At 34.2% G+C, this 18,718-nt stretch overlaps 1 protein-coding gene across 1 annotated transcript in view; it reads left to right on the plus strand.

Moving 5' to 3' along the window:
• The window catches only part of PTPN13 (protein tyrosine phosphatase non-receptor type 13), a 196,755-nt gene that overhangs the window by 145,854 nt on the left and 32,183 nt on the right, over window positions 1-18,718 (plus strand). Inside the window, 10 exon segments of the mRNA XM_037529548.2 lie at window positions 2,916-3,001; window positions 3,697-3,841; window positions 5,063-5,277; window positions 5,394-5,492; window positions 7,013-7,377; window positions 8,590-8,773; window positions 9,866-10,024; window positions 10,671-10,842; window positions 10,941-11,151; window positions 15,969-16,039. Coding sequence (XP_037385445.2) covers window positions 2,916-3,001; window positions 3,697-3,841; window positions 5,063-5,277; window positions 5,394-5,492; window positions 7,013-7,377; window positions 8,590-8,773; window positions 9,866-10,024; window positions 10,671-10,842; window positions 10,941-11,151; window positions 15,969-16,039 — 1,707 coding nt within the window.

Here is an 18,718-nt window from a genome sequence, read left to right on the forward strand (position 1 = left end):
CTGCTATGGGTTTGGCATTTGCTAGTTGGGTCTCCACCCCTACCGCATTAGGCCTGAGTGCTCACTGAAGGTTTACTGGAGATTGCTGCCACTGTCAGGCAGGGACCTGAGCTGTCAAATTGGGACCCATGCAGGTTCTCAAGGCACTTGTGGATGTGCCTGGGGTGAGGAGCTCTTCACTGAGAGCAGCTGGAGTTTGCTGGTGTTAGGTGGTGGTGGGACTCTGCAAGGCCCAGACTTTATGTGGGGATCAGAATAGGAGTTGTGTTGAATCTGTTTATTGCTTTAGGTAAAATGTCCATTTTGACAATATTGAGTCTTCTAATCCATGAGCTTGGAATATGTTTCTTTTTTTTGTGTTCTCTCAGTCTTTTTTTCAACAGTGTTTTATAATTTTAAGTGGACAAGTCCTTCATTTCTTTGTTAAATTTATTCCTAGGTATGTTATTAGATGAAATCATAAATGCTATTATTTTATTTTCCCTTTTACCTATTTTACTGTGTACAGTAGCACAACCTGCTGATTCTAGCTTGCAACTTTACATTCTTCATTTACTATTTCTGTAGCTTTTTGGTGGTCTTTAAGGTATTTCATGAATAATATGTCATCTATATGCAGTTTTACTTCTTCCTTTTCAATCTGGATACTTTTTATTTCTTTTCCTTGCATAATTGGTCTGGTCAGTACTTTTAATACTATGTTAAATAATACTATTGAGAGTTGGCTTCCTTGTTCCTGATCTAGAGGAAAAGCCTTTAGTTTTTCCCCATTGAATGTGATACTAGCTATGAGTTTGTCATATGTGGCCTTTATTACCTTTAAAAGTGTGTTCCTAGTGGGTTTATTTTTTTTTTAAGATTTATTTATTCATACAAGAACTGGGGTACAGGCCAGAGGTGTGGGGGGTGAGAGTATTACCAGAGACAGAGTGGGGAACAGAACAGGCAGACTGACGAAAAACACTGCTGAGGGGAGCAGCGGGCAAATAAGCAGAGGTCTGTTGCGCCATGTGGGTAGCTCCCCGGCTCAGGGCATTGAATTTGTGTTACAGTGGCTGTGGATAGCTTCATAGATTGCATCTTAATCCCTTGCGCCACCAGGGAGGCCCTATTTTAGTCATAAATGGAAGGCAAATTTCATCAAATGCCTTTTCTGCATCTATTGATATGACCATATGATATTTACCTTTTATTTTTGTTGATTTAGTGAAACATGTTGATGAATTTGTTTATGTTGAACTATCCTTGCATCCTGAATAAACCCCAATTGTTCATGTTGTATGATCTTTTAAATGTATTCTTAAATTCTATTTGCTAATATTTTGTTGAGGACCTTGCATTTTTACTTATCAGAGATTATGAACTTTATTATTTTCTTTTTGTGCTGTGTGCTATTCTTGTTTGGTTTTGGTATCAGTGTTATACTTGCCTCATGAAAAGAGAAATCTCTCCTCAATTTTTGGGAAGAGTACAAAAGGATTCTTTGGACATTAGGTCAAATATACCAGTGAAGCCATCTGGTCCTGGACTTACGGTTCTTGGGAGGTTTTGATAGCTGTTTTCATTTCTTCACTTGTGATAGGTCTGTTCAGATTTTCTGTTTCTTCATTAATCGTAGGATGTTGTACAATTCAAGCAATGTATCTAGGTTTCCTCTAGGTTGCCCCATTTGTTGACATAGAGATATTCATTCATACTAGTCCCTTATGATCCTTTGTATTTCTGTGGTATCCATTGTAAAGACTCATCTTTTATTTTTGGTTTATTTGAGTCTTTCCCCTTTTTTTCTTAATGGGTCTAGTCCAAGGTTCATCAACTTTGTTACCCCCAAAAGATGTCTAGCTCTCCATTTCATTAACCTTTTGTATTTTTGTTGTGTTGTAGTCTATTTCACCTGTGATTTTTATTATGTTCTTCCTTGTACTGACTTTTAACTTTGTTCTTTTTCTAGTTCCTTTATGTGTAGTGTTAAATTATTTATTTGCAATTTTTCATGTTTCTTGAAGTGAATCTATATTGTCATGAACTTCCCTCTGGGCACTGTTTTTGCTACATCACCAAAATTCTAGTATGTATATTTCCATTTTCATGTTTCCAGATTTTTTGTATTTCTCCTTTACTTTCTTCAGTGACCCATTGGTTGTTCATTTAAATGTTTAATCTCTTCGTATTTGTGTTTTCTCCAACTTTCTTTTTGTAGTTACTTTCTAACCTCATACCATTGTGGTCAGAAAAATATTCTTAGTATGAATTTAATCTTCTTAAGATTATTTAGGTGTTTCATTTCCCAGCATGATTTGTCCTTGAGAATTCTTCATATGCTCTTCAAAGAATGTGTATATTTTGCTTTTTAAATACAATGCTCTGCATATATCTGTTATATTTATCTGGTCTAGTGTATCATTAAAGACATCTTAAAGAAGATGTTTCCCTGTTGATTTCAGTGCAGTCATTTTCAGGTTATCACATAAAAACCTCAGCATTATTCCTAATACATTTTCTAGTATCAAAGATACCTTGACAGTGTCTAGTTCTTATTTTGTTCAGAGGAGCAAATTTCTAAAGAATGGAAAAAGAATAGTACCGTTGTATAAACACTGACATCTACATTTCTAATAATAACTAGGGACTTTCCTACAATCTCCTTATATTTATGGTTCAGTTATCTTTTACCATGACTTAAAACTGATTTTGTAGTATGTACAATATCTTTTTCTGAAATGTACCTAATATTAGCCATAGAAATGAGATAGAAATTAAATATATTCTAAAGAAACTAAGTGAGATAATTTTGTCCAGAATTTTCTGTCTCCCCTCAAACAAATTAATACAAATTAAAACCACAATACATTAAAGACCATGTAGAATCTTTATTTTATAATTTGCTTTATTCAAAATTGCTGCCTAATTCACAGGTGATCGTGTCCTAGCTGTCAATGGAGTTAGTCTGGAAGGAGCTACCCATAAGCAAGCTGTGGAAACACTGAGAAATACAGGACAGGTAATAAATCATTACACCAACCTTTTAAGAGCCCTGAAAGGAACATAATATGTGTGAATAATCATTCTCATTGAGAACTCCAAACGTATTAGACAACAAACTAAACATGATTCATTTAAACATCCTGGTGTTTTTTCCTCCAAATTGAAAAGTATTATAGCAAGATGCTTTTACTGAAAAAAGTGACTTCCTATATTACATTTAGCCCTAATATTACCAAAGAGCTCTAACAGGAGGAAAGGTACAGATTGTATTTAGAAATTTTTCATAAACGTCTATGAATTTCCAGTGATTTTCAATCACAATCTTTCTTTAGCCCAAAAGCTAAATTCATTTACTCTAATAAATTTTAGTCAGGATTGATCACATTTTCATAATTATTTTACTACATTGATCTTTTATATTCATAGTACAGTGACGGTTTTATTCTAACACCAAAATTTTATTGCATGTTTGTTATTTTTATAATAGTGTTTTTACTTTAAGCCATTTTTCTTTTTTAGAGTAGAAACTTGATTTTAAAATCTCTAAACCTTTGCTTTGGTCACTCAGTTTTTTTCTCATTCTAACTATAATTTGGTGGACCAGGTAGTTACATTAAATGATTTTATAGCATTAACTATACAAAGTCTTGAAAATGTTATCTATTTCATTATAATTATTTTTATTAATGAAGTGCTGTTCCATTTGTCCAGGTGGTTCATCTGTTGTTAGAAAAGGGACAGTCTCCAGCACCTAAAGACCATGTTTCTATAACCCCACAATGTACTCTTCCAAATCCAGATGACAAAATGATCAAGAAAATAACTGCTGTCAACGATTACAGCTTTGTCACTGAAGGTCAGCCATAAGGAAAATTCCATCTAACTTTTAAATTATCCCTGATTTATTCAAAATTTGATGTTATATTTTGTATCACAATTCATACCATGTTATTTGTGGTATTCATGTCAAGGGTTAATAACACTCTGATGCAGCACTTAAATATTTGCAACTCATAGCATCTGAAAGATAATGAAGTTATGCGTAAAACAGATTATGATCACTTAATAGCACATTAAGTAATTGTAAAATTCAAAATGAAATTATTATTTTCTGATTTTTAGTAAATTCATCTCTTTTTTGAAATGAATTTTGTAAGGGAAAAATAAATAAAAATTAAAGTAAATATAAATTTTAAAAAATAATAAAAATAAATACCAGCTTCAAATCCATATTAGACTGTAACACATACATTTTCTCTTTCTATTTAATTTTATGGACTATTACAAACTTTACCAACCCTTGGATATGCTGCTATTGAAGTAAAATAAGAAAATTAAGAATGATGTAGTAGTGTTTTTATAAGAATAAATTGTTCATAAAATAGACTATTAATATTAGTAAGAGTCCATCTTTCTCTTCAGAGGTATGTCCTTTATTTTATGAGTGATATTGATAGTATATAGTTATTATTTTGTCTTATTTTAATTCCTTATTTGATTACATAAATGTAAGCATCTATAAATTGTCCTGAAAATGAGGAAAAAAATAGCCCCATGTATATTTTTCCTAATAATGAAAATAAAATTAACATGGCTACTTTTTTCTCATTATGCTATCTTTTTATTTCTTCCAAAACTCTTACTGATGAGAATTTTATAATAATGCCATTTCAATTTAATAGATTAAACCATCCCTCACCAAAATGTTAGCATGATAACTTCCTCCCGGTGCCCTTTTCTAACATTTGTTTTGTTGTTCTTACCATTTGTCTCCCATTGTATACCTAGTTTCTCTCATTCTTCTCCTTCTCTGGGTTTATCCCTTTTTTAAAAACACATGGGATTAAAGTATAATTTCTTTTTCAGAACCCTCTTTTCAGGCAGATTAGTATATTAAGTTTAGTTTACTTAATAATAGAGAGGGTGAAGTAAAATTTGAGAACAGGGTAAGAATGCAACTAGCATATATAAAGCTGTAAATATTGTGAGAAAATGGTATAATATTCTAAAAGTGTGTGTTTGTATGTTCATATGAATTCACTGTATGTTAAGAAAATTAATTTTTTTTCTTCTTCAGAGAATACATTTGAAGTAAAGTTATTTAAAAATAGCTCAGGCTTAGGATTCAGTTTTTCTCGAGAAGATAATCTTACACCCGAGCAAATGAATACCACCATAGTAAGAGTTAAAAAGCTCTTCCCTGGACAGCCAGCAGCAGAAAGTAGAAAAATTGATGTGGGAGATGTTATCTTGAAAGTCAATGGAGCCTCCTTGAAAGGACTGTCTCAGCAGGTGAGACACCATCTTAAAGAGTATAGTATTTTTAATATTAAGAAAGATTGACATTTCAGAATGTTTCATCATGCTGCTTTAACTGTGTCTTCATTTGTCATTCATGGTTTTCCCAGGAAGTCATATCTATTCTCCGAGGAACATCTCCAGAAGTATCCCTGCTTCTCTGTAGACCTCCTCCTGGCGTGCTACCAGAAATTGACAGTGCTCTTTTGGTGAGACCTATGAAAAGTAATTATATTTAGATAGAGTATCAACTGGGTGATTAATTTATCTATAGTATTGTCGGCATTGATTGATCTGGATTTCATACCCAGTTACTTTTTTAACTGGGAGAATTATCTTGTGTGTTGACCTTTAAATGCATTCCATATTATAATCTAAAGTAATTCAATTCACTTTCTTTTCTCTTCCTTCCAATTCTAGAAAGCTAGGATTTTGGAAAATTGTTTTCTAAGCACAGAAATAACTTATAATACAATATTATGATATCTTATATAGAAAAAGACATGAAATGGTTACCAAAAACTTTTGTCCATTTCTTCATTGAATCAAAATGGGAAAAGTAATTCTCATTCTGAGCTCATTTAGATAAAATAAGAATTATTTAAGATTTGCTGTTAATTTTAACTCTAGAAATCACAGAATAAGGGATATGTTTGTACATTTACCTTCCTATTATCAAAGAATAACTGAAGGACCTAACATCTAACATCTATTTTGATGGTTATTTGTAAATTGCATACTGATAACTAGGAATCATTATCATATAAATGAATAATAATATAATTGAAGAAAGAGAACCTCAGCCTGTCTACTTAAAATAGTGTTTCATCACCAGTAAACCTAACTCCTGAGCATGAAACACAGGAGTATATTGTCCTGATATATGGAGAGGAGAGGGGAGAGGGCAGTGTTATAGGGACAATCAATAGGAAAGAAAAATTTCTATAAGCTTCATTATAGCACCAAATAGTACAAACTAAGTATAATGCTCTTGGTTAGTAGATGAATTAATACCGTTTTCCTGGAAATATTTAACAAGGACTTTAACAACATCCTATATGCTGGCAACGTTAAAAAATAAAATAAAAGGAAATAATCAGAAAGTCAGATGAAAATCTGCAAAGAAGTTCTCCTAGATTTTTATTAGTAAAAACAACTCTGTCTCCAATAAAAGATGAATTCTGAAATAAATTGAAGTTACAGCCATCTGTGTGACCATTATAGAGTTAAATGCAGTTGTTATCAAAGCATATTTAAGAACATCAGAAAATACTCATAAAATCCTAAATTTTGAAAGTAGAATACAAACTATTATATACACTATATACACTATATAGTATACATACAGTACTATATACTATATATATAAAATTCTAATTTTGATTTAAAATGTCATACAATGTTAACAGTTATTTTTATCTATGGAATTTATATATATTTTCTCTAGTGAACTTAAATTACTGGAAAATTATTATCAGAAATTTATTATCAGAAAATTAAATGAATATATTAATGAAAAGTACTATGTCTAGAAAACTAGACTTTTGATAACATAATGTAGTGTGTACAAATGCTGATTTATGAAGCTATACACCTGAAACCCAAATAATGTTATAAACCAATGTTACTTCAATAAAATGTGTTATTGTTCAACATGTTCATTTTCAGGTAAATGTTTCATGTTTATAAAAGTTGTCACACTCTGATCTGCTTAAATGTTCCATTGCAGACCCCACTGCACTCTCCAGCACAAGGACTTCCAAACAGCAATAAAGACCCTTCTCAACCGGCAGGTGTGGAGCAAGGCATCAACTCAGATGAAAATGAAATGTCTGACAAAAACATGAAACAATGCACATCCCCATCCAAGAGAGATAGTTATAGTGACAGCAGTGGGAGTGGAGAAGAAGACATGATGAAAGTTGCAGCAAAGAAACCAAATATGAGCTGGAATTCAACTTTACACCAGACTCTAAACAACATCGCATCACAAGGGCAAAGTCATCATGGAGCGCCCAAGCGTCAAGAAGATACTATTTCTACCATGTTTTATTACCCACAGAAAACACTAAATAAACCAGAATTTGAGGACAGGTATTGTCAATATTATGTGTAGTACTCAAAGCAACTGTTGTAACTACAGAAACAGTAACCTCCATTTCTCTAAAAATGAAATGTGTATGTGACCCTCATAGTAATTAAGGTTAATGATATTTTATTTGATCTCTGGTTATTGTAACTGACAGTTCTAGTTAGCAAACCAGTAAGCTCTCTCTCCATTAAGCCTTAGCTTTGATTGCCTTTTCATTAGGATTGTATGTAAGTTATTTGTATGTATTCATACCATTTAACAGAAAGAGATCTATTTAAATAGTGGAAGGATGAGCGAGGAGGGAGCAGAAATAAAAAGGGAAGTTATGAAGAGGAAGAGGGTAGGACATTAGAAGAGTACAGAAGCTGGGGAAAGAAGAAATGATTGGAAGCATAGATGCATACAAAGAAAAAGACTACATCTATACCTTTAGTAGTTATTCCTACATTTTACTGTTTGGTTAATATTATCTTTGTATATCCAAGTCCAGCCACATTTGTTGGTTTGTTTTCTCCTATTTTATCATACAAAATACCATAGAAATAAGACCTTTATTCTTTTTTTTAAAGATTTATTTATACATATATACATACATACATACATACATACATACAAGCGCTGGGCACAGTCAGAAGCATGGGAGGGTGAGAGAATTCACCAGAGCCAGAGCGGGGAGCAGAGCAGGCAGAAGGACCGAAGTACACTGCTGAGGGGAGCAGTGGGTGGCAGGAGAGGTCTGTGCGCCATGCGGGACCCTCCTCCGGTGGCCGGGGAGCAGCCAGGGATCAAACCGGCGCCGCAAAGGCTGCGGGCAGCTTCGCAACCCAGCGCTCAACCACTGCGCCACCAGGGAGGCCCCTAAGACCTTTATTCTTATTTCTTCTTTGTCTTATGTTGAAATATGCATTAGAAATCTGACAACGTTAGCTTCAGTCTTGAATTAGCGCTAGCAATTGATTTTTAAGTTCATTTAACTGGTATTACTATTTTATGCCATTTAAAGAGCTTTGTGAAAATAGAACCTGGGCAGAAAATAAAAAATGGCAATATTATTAGCAGCATAACAGATGCGAATTCATGTTCAGACAAAAAGTAACTAGGATTTCCATCAAAAGTAGGCATGAATTAGCTAAGTATTTTCTGTTTGTGAGGCATACTTACTATATTGACTTCAAAATGTGTTTGAAAATAGTCTTGCTTCTTTGTCTCTGTAGTAATCCACCCTTCCCTCTCCCACTGGATGTGGCTGCTGGGCTGAGTTGTCAACTCCAGTCAGAATCTGCTTCCTCGAATTCAATGGATAAATATCATTTACATCATACTTCTGAACCAACTAGACAAGAAAGCTTGACATCGTTGAAAAATGATTTGGAAACCCACCTTGAAGATTTTGAGCTGGTGAGTTGTTTCCTCTGTGATAAGAAAACTCCGTATTTTCTCAAAGTATCATGTATATGCACAGTTTCCTTTTAGTTAGGGAAAAGGCTGTCTTTTAGAGTAGTTTCATTTCTTTTTCCAGTAAATGGATAACATAGCTAGTATGTTTCTTTGCTGATAAATAAAGGGGAAAGGGCAAAAAGCCCTTGGATCAAATCCTGATTCTATCAGTCACTTACTGCGATTTGGCAGTTTGGACAAAATTACTTAAGTTTTAGTCTTAATAGCTTCAGCTATAAAATGGAGCTAAAATCTCCAAGAATTGTGAGGATTGAAGGAAGTAACATATACAGAACACATAATTTAGTACCTGCTATAGAGTAGAGAGTAAAGATTTTCATTTCCCAAATTCTGGGTTACCTATTTAATTTTTTATCAGTTTGAATGTACTTTTTTCTCCTCCACACTTGTATGTGTGAACCCAAATAGAATCCTTACATTATACTAAAGTTCAACCTATAAATTCTGATTTGAAGCCAAATCCCCATGTATAATATTCTTTACATTGAAATTCAGACTTTTTCAATAGTGTTTTTCTTATCCAAGTAATAAATATTCATTAGTGTGTGGGTTGTATGTTTGTGTAACATCTACATCTTTCATTTCAGCAGTGGGGTAAAAATAATCCTTGAATTAATCTTTTATCAAAAATAAGATGTGACTCTTGGCATCTATTTTCGTAGTTTAGAAATACATGAAGAATTTTTCTGAACCTTCTCCCCAAAAGTACTCTTTGATCATCAAAGTATAACCTCTCATGTGTCCTTGTTTATCCTGAAAATACAAAAATTGAGCCATAGGTAAATTCTGTCTCATCTATCTCTAGACAAACACAATATGTTATATTTAAAACTAAGGTTTACATGGTGGGCAGAGGAGAGGCAGGAAGTATTCTATTTAGAGTCAAGTTAGACATGGCATCTTCACTCAGGCAAGTTTAGTGCCCTATTAAGGTTTCCTTTTCCTGTTATTCAACAGAAATGGAGGTCCTCTTTCTGTTTTTCCATAGGGCAAAATAGACAACATAAATGAGTCATTGTTTTCTTCCCTTAGGAAGTAGAACTCCTCATTACCCTAATTAAATCAGAAAAAGGAAGCCTGGGTTTTACAGTAACCAAAGGCAGTCAGAGCATTGGTTGTTATGTTCATGATGTCATTCAAGATCCAGCCAAAAGTGATGGAAGACTAAAACCTGGGGATCGGCTCATAAAGGTGAGATGTTTAAGTGAAATGGATTTGTGCGAATGCAGCTAGAGGCAAGTTAGGATTGAAGAAGACAGAACAAGAAGGTTGAGTTAATAACACTCTGTCTCTGTGTAATTTATGTTTTCCTTCACTTCAAAGTAAGTTAACAGTTTGGGAAATGTGTCAAGATCTCTTCTTTAATTTGGCAGTTCCTCTAATCTTAGTTATGGCTTTACAAGCCATCCTGCATCTCAGGGAAAGAAAATAAATTATTTATATCTTATTTATATATGATATATAAGTTATAATTATAAAATACATATATAATAAATTTATTAAATATAAATTATCTCATATTTAATAAGTATATTACATATACATATATTTATAAGTTATATAATTTATACATTATATAATAAATTTAATATATTAGCAAACTAAGGATGCATGTGTTAAATGTTTTTTACATTATTTCTTTATATTTAAGTGATTATTATGCTTATGATTTTTATGATAAAGGAGATTAATAATAAACTCAAGACCATTCTTTACTATGCATCTTACACTGCCTAATATATATTATATAAATAGATAGGAACATTACTGTATTTTATTGGCAATGTCTGTGTTCCAAAGCTTATAATCCTGCTTTGCCCCTTTCTCATTTTTGTAGGTTAATGATACCGATGTTACAAATATGACTCACACAGATGCAGTGAATCTCCTCAGAGCTGCACCCAAAACAGTCAGAATAGTTCTTGGACGGATTCTAGAATTACCCAGGATGCCAGTGCTACCTCACTTGCTACCTGACATTACATTAATGTGCACAAACGAAGAATTGGGTAACTCAAATTCAAGCTTTTTGTGGTGTGATTTTTTTTTTGGCTGGATTTTAAGTGCTCTTAAGACTAAGGAAACAAATATTTTCTTCTCCCTGAAGGTTTTTCCTTATCAGGAGGGCTTGACAGCCTTCATCAAGTGGTGTATATCAGTGATATCAATCCAAGGTCACCTGCAGCCATTGAGGGTAATCTCCAACTATTAGACATCATCCATTATGTGAATGGAGTCAGCACACAAGGAATGACCTTGGAAGAAACTAAGAGAACTTTAGACATGTCACTTCCTTCAGTGGTACTAAAAGCAACAAGGTACTCTCCAATTATTTGTGGATTTTGTTTGTGTGTGCTTATGTGCATTTCAGGCTATTGATTATACCCAGGTTTTCTTTAAAAGATACTCCTAAATTAATAATTTATAGATTACATTGGCAGGAGTTAGTGCTAAGTTAAGACTTCCTCATAGAAGATTCTGAGAGCACTTTAAGTGGATTCGTGTTGGGACACACGTTTGCAGTCATCGGTAGACTAGTTAGCATCTTTTGTCAGTTAGGATGCTTTCAATTACGAGTAACAAAATGCAAATCAAATTGGTTTAAACAAGACAAGAAATTTATTGACTTTTGTGATTTAAAAAGTCCGAAGATATGATGCTCATCAGAATCAGATAGGGCTCTGGCTCAGTTTTTTTGCTATTTTGTTATTCTCTCAAGAATAATGGGTTTCTTCATGTTAGTAAAATTACCACATCATATTGCTGCCTCCTGCCTGAATACCACACCAACCAGAGTAGTCTTCAAACAACTCTCACCAGTCACTATGGTAAAATAAGTACTTTAAGCTGATTGCTTACACTTAAATTCAGGGCAGTCCAAATTGATGCAAAGGATAAGAATATATTGATTAGCCCCAGGACAGCCCTGGCCCATTCCCAGAAATGGAATGGAGTTGTCCTACCTGCACCTCTTGTCTGTTACTAGTGGGCTTGGAACTAACACATTCACTGTATCTCGTATCAATTTCATATTATTAAAAAAAAAAATTCTAATAACAACAGTTCTTGCACTTATAAATGGAAATAAATTGAAAAACTTTCCATTAATTTCCTATTATTCTCTGACTCTGACATTGTTACCTTCCTTTTTTCACTTATAAAGACCCTTGTAATTACTTTGGACCCAGCCAGACAATTCTGGATAATCCTGTCTCTAAATCCTTAACTTCATTATATCTGCAAAGTCCTTTTGCCCTATAAAGTAACATATTCACAGGGTCCAAGGATTAAAATGTGCACATTTCTGGGAGCCATTTATTCTGCCTGTCACAGTGTATGTGAACCTAGGCTTTCTAGGTTACAGATTTATATGAAGAAAAAATTCACATTTGTATCTGTGAAACATGATGAATTTTATGTATGGAACTACTAATTAAACCATTTGATAATATACTAATTCATTCCCTTTGTACCTTTAAGTTACATTGTATATTTTTTTCCTTGAATGTACTCCGTGATTTCTTTCCCACATATATTTTTAAAAATCAGATTGACATACAGTTATTTCCATTGGTATAGGTGAATATTAATTGGTGGGAGAGGTAATTCCTCAAGCAATCTGGAAAGTATTTTTGTGACTATCTTTCTGCTAATCATATATCTAGCTGAACTTTTTACCTCAAAATCAGTAGAGCTTCCTTTACTGCAGACCTGCAAACACACTTTTTCATATTTTTACTTTTATCTTCATTATGAGTCCCTAAAGGTAAAGTATTGGTAGTCACAGTTACTTTTCCCTCGTTCTTCCAGTCCTCTCTCCATTCTTGTGTACATCTGATCTCTTTCAAGTCCATCCATGCAGTAGCAGTATTTATGGCAATTATCTTTATGCTAAGAACTATAAAGGTCTGAGATTTTACTCTGCTGGTAAAAGACAAAATGAAATCCCTAGAGTAGAGACAAAAATAACTTTATTATTAACGTCACAGCAGGCAGCATCCTGGTATTGATATCACTTCCACACATCTTCTAAGTGCCACAAGTGGCCCTTGTGGATTTCTGCATATGCAATAGGCTGAACACGAATACTGTAGGCAGAGCCTGGGAACCTCTCACTTTAGGGTGGCCTATACGAAATCCTGCTGTTGATTGGAAAAGACAGATTACTTCATTCCTCAATCTTGCTCACCATAAACAGCCTTAAGAAGTAACCCAGATAAAAAGCAGTCAGGGCCCTATATTTATGCAGCATCCAGCAAATAACATAAAGAGTTGGTTAGGGCCCACAGTAAATTCTCTCAGCACTACTTACCTCCCATTTCTCTCAAGTATTGATACTAATAAGATTTCATACCTGCCCTGTCTTTTCAGTGTTGCTCTTTGTGACCTGTTTTCACATTGGGTAATATAATTCTTGTAGTCCTTTGAATATAAATATCTTATCTAGATTGTCATTGTAAGTAATTTAAAAGAAAAACATGCATCAAGGACTTTAGGTATATGAAATGTGGCCATCTGTGACTTCTAAGTGTCATCTCTGAACTATCACCTAAGTGACAGTGAACTGAGTTAATAGATCTTAAATATCATTAGTCTTTTAAATTGAGGGGAAATAGTGTAATGTGTTGAACTGAAACCCAAAGAAAAATTATACAAAATAAGTTATTCTTGATCTTTTTGGAGCAAGAATATCTCCCTCCAGAAATAAACATATTTGAAGACCAATAAAAATTTTTATTAAATATTTCAAATAGAGTATCTTTAGTAAAGGCTTTACGCATGAATATTCACATTGTATCATCTGCTAGATGAAATAAATGCTTTCCTGTTTTGTTTTGTGTTTTTTTTGTCTATCAGTTTCCATAAGTCACTTTTCTTTTTTAATTATTTTTAACCGAGGTAATATTAGGGTACCGACATCAGGTATCACCACTGTAGTGCACTCACCACCATCTTACCTATATTCCAGCACCACAGGCCATTGTGCATCCTTCCTTCTTTGCTCTTACCCTTCTCCTGCCCCCTCTTCTGTAGTTAGCTCCCAAGGGTTTGTTTTTCAGCTTGTCTTTATCTGAATATTAATTTAGTTACTTTATATTCCACATTATCCAGTATTTATCTTTCTCCTTCTGACTTATTTCACTTAACATTATCCTTTCAAGCACCATCCATGTTGCCACAAATGGCATGAGTTTATCTTTTGATTGCTAAGTAGTATTCCATTGTGTATATATACCACATCTTTTTGATCCACTCATCTGTTCTGGGGCCTTTAGATGGTTTCCATAGTTTAGCTCTAGTTAAGAGTACTACAATAAACATCAAAGTGCAAGTTTCCTTTCAAATTAGTGATTTTGAATTTTTTGGATAGATGCCTAGGAATGAAATTACTGGATCAAATGGCAGATCTTTGTTTACTATTTTGAGACACCTCTATACTGCTTTCCATAAGGGCTGTACTACTTTGCATTCCCATCAGCAGTGTAGGAGGGCTTCCTTTCCCACCTTTTCTCTACATCCTCGCCATTACTCCTAATTTCTGGTCTTTTCAATATGGGCCATTCTCACAGGTATGGAATAGTATCTCATTGTGGTCTTGATTTTTATTTCTCTAGTAATAAGTGATTGCAAACATTTTCATGTGCCTGCTGGCCATTTGATTGTCTTCTTTAGAAAAGTGTCTGTTTAGTTCTTTTGCCTATTTCTTTTTATTTCTTTTTCTCCCCCAACCCTCACCGCCCCAACTCCCAATCCCCACTCCTGCCTCCAGGGTAGGGAGAAAGTAGATTTGCTGATTTACTCTTCTGTTTTGTTGGGGAAATAACATTTGCCCTTGATGTTATATTCTCACAGTGTTAAAGAGTTTGGGAGAGTTGATCTTGAACTGAGGCCATGGGAATTTCATTTTTTGGTCTGTCGCTAATTCTCATGACAATAGAGTGCACGTTATTGAACAGTGATGTCTTAATATGTACAGCTGTAAAATGAAGATGGCAAAATCTACTGCCCTTGGTATATTTAATTCAAGTGACTAATCTCTATCAATGCAATGGGTTCTATGGAGTACCAATGCTTTGCTTTTCCCCTAGTATCTTTTGCCTATTTCTCGATTGGGTTATTTGTTTTATTTTTGTAGTATTTTATGATTTCTTTGTATATCTTTGATATCCATCCTTTGTCACATATATGGTGTGCAGGTATTTTCTCCCATTCAATAGGATGTCTTTTCATTTCAGTTATGGTTTGTTGCACTGTACAGGAACTTTAAAGTTTGGTGTAGTCCCAACTGTTTATGTTCTTGTTTACTTAGTTGTCAGGAGCAAATCCCTAAAGGCATCACTAAAGCTCATGTCATGAAATGTTTGCCTATGTTTTCTTCTATGTATTCTGTGTTTTCAGGTTTTACATCAAATCCTTTAATCCATTTTGAGTTGATTTTGGTGCATGGTATGAGATCATGGTCTAGTTTCATGCTTTTTCAGTTTTCCCAGTGCCATATATTGAAGGGACTGTCCTTGTTCCAATGTATGTTTTTGGCTCCTTTGTCATGGATTAGTTGTCCACGTATTTTGTGTTTATTTCTGGGCTCTCAATTCTATTCCATGTCTGTGTGTCTGTTTTTGTTCCAGTACCTGGCTGTTTTCATTATTATGGCTTTATGTTGATACTCTAACTTGAGATCTTGGAAGTGTGATACCTCCATTCTCTTTCTTCTTTGTCAAGATTGCTTTTGCTAGTCAAAGCGAGATGAGATGGGCTGAGAAGTCTGGCTTTATGAGCCCATATGAATTTCACTAATATTTGCTCCAGTTCTTTGAAACATACCACTGATGTTTTTATTGGGACTGTGTTGAATCTGGGTATTGCTTTGGGTAGAATGACCATTTTGACAATGTTGATTCTTCCAATTCATAAACAGGGCATATTTTCCCATTTCTTTGTAGCTTCTGTTCTTTCAACAATGAAGAATAATAAAAGTTTATCTACAACTTTAATGGGTACCTAGATTTCCTGACACCTATACAAAACTCCTGGAGCTTAATATTTAGCAGATAGTTTGAAAGATACTTAAACATCTTAAATTTACAATTGCCTTTTCTTCTTCTTCTTCTTCTTCTTTTTTTTTATAATACAGAGATGGTCTTCCAGTGGTCCCCAGTTCTAAGAGGTCTGCTATTTCAACTCCAAAGTCAACTAAATCCAATGGTAAGGATATATTCATTTTATGATACAAATAGTTATGGAAAAGTAACTATTTCTGTTCTTACAAATGCAAGTTTGGATAATGTCGCTAAAATGTCTTTATTACCCTTACAGGTTGTTTTGCAGGATCACTGTTATTACTTAAAGAGAGTTACTTAAAGACATCTCTGAAATTCAGTGTGTAATAGGAAATAGTAGAGCAGCATGGACCATGGTGTTCAGAGTTTGTTAGATCTGAATTTTTAAGTTCTGTGTGACCTTAGCAAATTACTTCATTAATAGCTACACCTCCATTTCCTTTGTAAATAGGACAATTAGTATCTGCCTCATAAGTTCATAACAAATCATAAATATAATAATATGTTTTATAAAGTAATACATATCACTGATTGTCTTATCACCATGACTATCACATTTTTGCCAAGAAAGTTATTGAATTTCTTCTCTGTGCCACTTCTGTTGTAGGCATTGTGAATATTAGCATTGAATTAACAATGTATCTGTCTGACATTCTAGCATAAGAATGGCAATTATAGTTATTAGTAGGTATGGCAGTAATTAAAATTAATGCTATTTTAAGTGTTTTATCACTTCTCAGCCTTTTAGTTAGCTAAGCTCAAGTGTAAATGTTCTAAGTGTTTTGCACACAACAACCATGTGACAGTGGTGTTACTTTTATAGAAAGGAAAGCTGAGGCACCAAGAAATATTCAACCTCACCAAGTTAGGTAGAGCCAGAATTTAAACCAAGGATGTCTGGCTCTGTGCTCTCATTTATGTAATTGAGTTTAGTAAATGTACCTTTATTACTACAAGAATTTAGATACAGGGAAATTTGTGTCTGAGTATATTTGAAATCTAGATATAGAACTCCATATATAACTAAACTTTTATCTAGCAGTATTATTAAATACCAAAGTAACTAAGAAATTGCACTTGTAGTTTGATTATCTTCTAAAAGCTAAAGCACATCTATGACTCTCCTGTTGTTACCTTGAATGTCTTAGGCATTCTTCTTACTGCTCTAATAGTTCAGTTCACATTTGGGTCAGACTATCTCACAGAACAATCTGAAGAGCATTTTTCTATGAACTTTGGAAGACTCCCATTTTAATTTTTAAAACTGAATAGAGCAACTGCCCCCTTGAAGAAACTGCCTAATGATCTGTCTTTATGGAACTCTCTGACTTGACTCTCCTAGAACTAAGGATACAGGAACAAATCTGGGTCTGTCATACATATAGTACCGATTCCTGTTAACACATGTAATCGGAATCTGTTACACTGATGGGAATGGAAAATGGAAAAATCATTTTGGAAAACAGTTAAACATATGCCTACCTACCATGTGATCCAGCCATTCCTCATATATCCTTGCACAAAAACTTGTATAGGAAAGTTTTTATTTATTTTTTTTTAGTCATCAGATATCTTTATTTTTTTTTAAATAATAATTTTTATTTTTATATTCCCCATACAATTGCAACCCCCCCTTTCTGATCCCAATCCCTCCCCTCCCGCCCCCCATCCCCCAAAAGTGTCTCTGTTTCATAGTTTTTTGTTGATTCTGATTTTCACTTTCTTATAGTTATTCATTTTCCTGGTCCCTTATTTAAGTTTTCTAGATTCCTGCTATGAGTGAGACCATCCGGTATTTTTCTTTTTCTTTTTGGCTTATTTCACTGAGCATGATACCTTCCAGCGCCATCCATGTTGCTGCAAATTGCATGTGCTTATCTTTTTTGAATGCTGAGTAATATTCCATGGTGTATATGTACCACATCTTCTGGATCCAGTCATCTATTTTTGGGCATTTGGGTTGTTTCCAAAGCTTAGCTATTGTAAACAGTGCTGCTATAAACATAGGGGTGCAGGTGTTCTTTGGAATGGATGTTTCTGTGTCCTTTGGGTAAATACCTAGGAGTGGAATTGCTGGATCATATGGAAGCTCTATGTTTAGTAGGTCCAGAAATCTCCACACAGCTCTCCACAGTGGTTGGACCAGTTTGCACTCCCACCAACAGTGCAGGAGAGTTCCTTTTTCTCCACACCCTCGCCAACATTTGTGGTTGCTAGTTTTTTTAATATGTGCCATTCTCACTGGTGTAAGATGGTATCTCATGGTAGTTTTGATTTGCATTTCCCTGATGACAAGTGATGTTGAACATTTTTCATATGCCTGTTGGCCATTTGCATTTCCTCTTCAGAGAAGTTTCTTTTTAGCTCTTCTGCCCATTTTTTGACCGGGTTATTTTCTTTGTTGTTGTTGAGTCTCATCAGCTCTTTGCAGATTTTTGTGATCAGTCCTTTATCATTAGTGTTGGGTGCAAAAATGTTCTCCCAGTTGGTGGGGTTTCTCTTTGTTTTTGTTATTGTCTCTTTGCTGTGCAGAAGCTCTTTAATTTGATATAGTCCCAGCTGTTTATGTTTGCCTTCACTATCACTGCTTTGGGTGATGTGTCTGTAAAGATGTCTTTGATGTACGAATCACGTAGTGTTTCGCCTATATTTCCTTCTATATATTTTATGGTTTCAGGTCTTATGTCTAGTTCTTTAATCCATTTTGAGTTGATTTTCGTGTATGGTGTGAGGTAGTGGTCAAGCTTCATTCTTTTGCATGTAGCGACCCAGTTTTCCCAGCACCATTTATTGAACAAACTTTCTTTGCTCCAATGCATAGTCT

The sequence above is a fragment of the Talpa occidentalis genome, unplaced genomic scaffold (genome assembly GCF_014898055.3).
Source record: "Talpa occidentalis isolate TD23 unplaced genomic scaffold, MPIMG_talOcc4v2.1 talOcc4.6, whole genome shotgun sequence".
Lineage (NCBI taxonomy): Eukaryota > Metazoa > Chordata > Mammalia > Eulipotyphla > Talpidae > Talpa > Talpa occidentalis.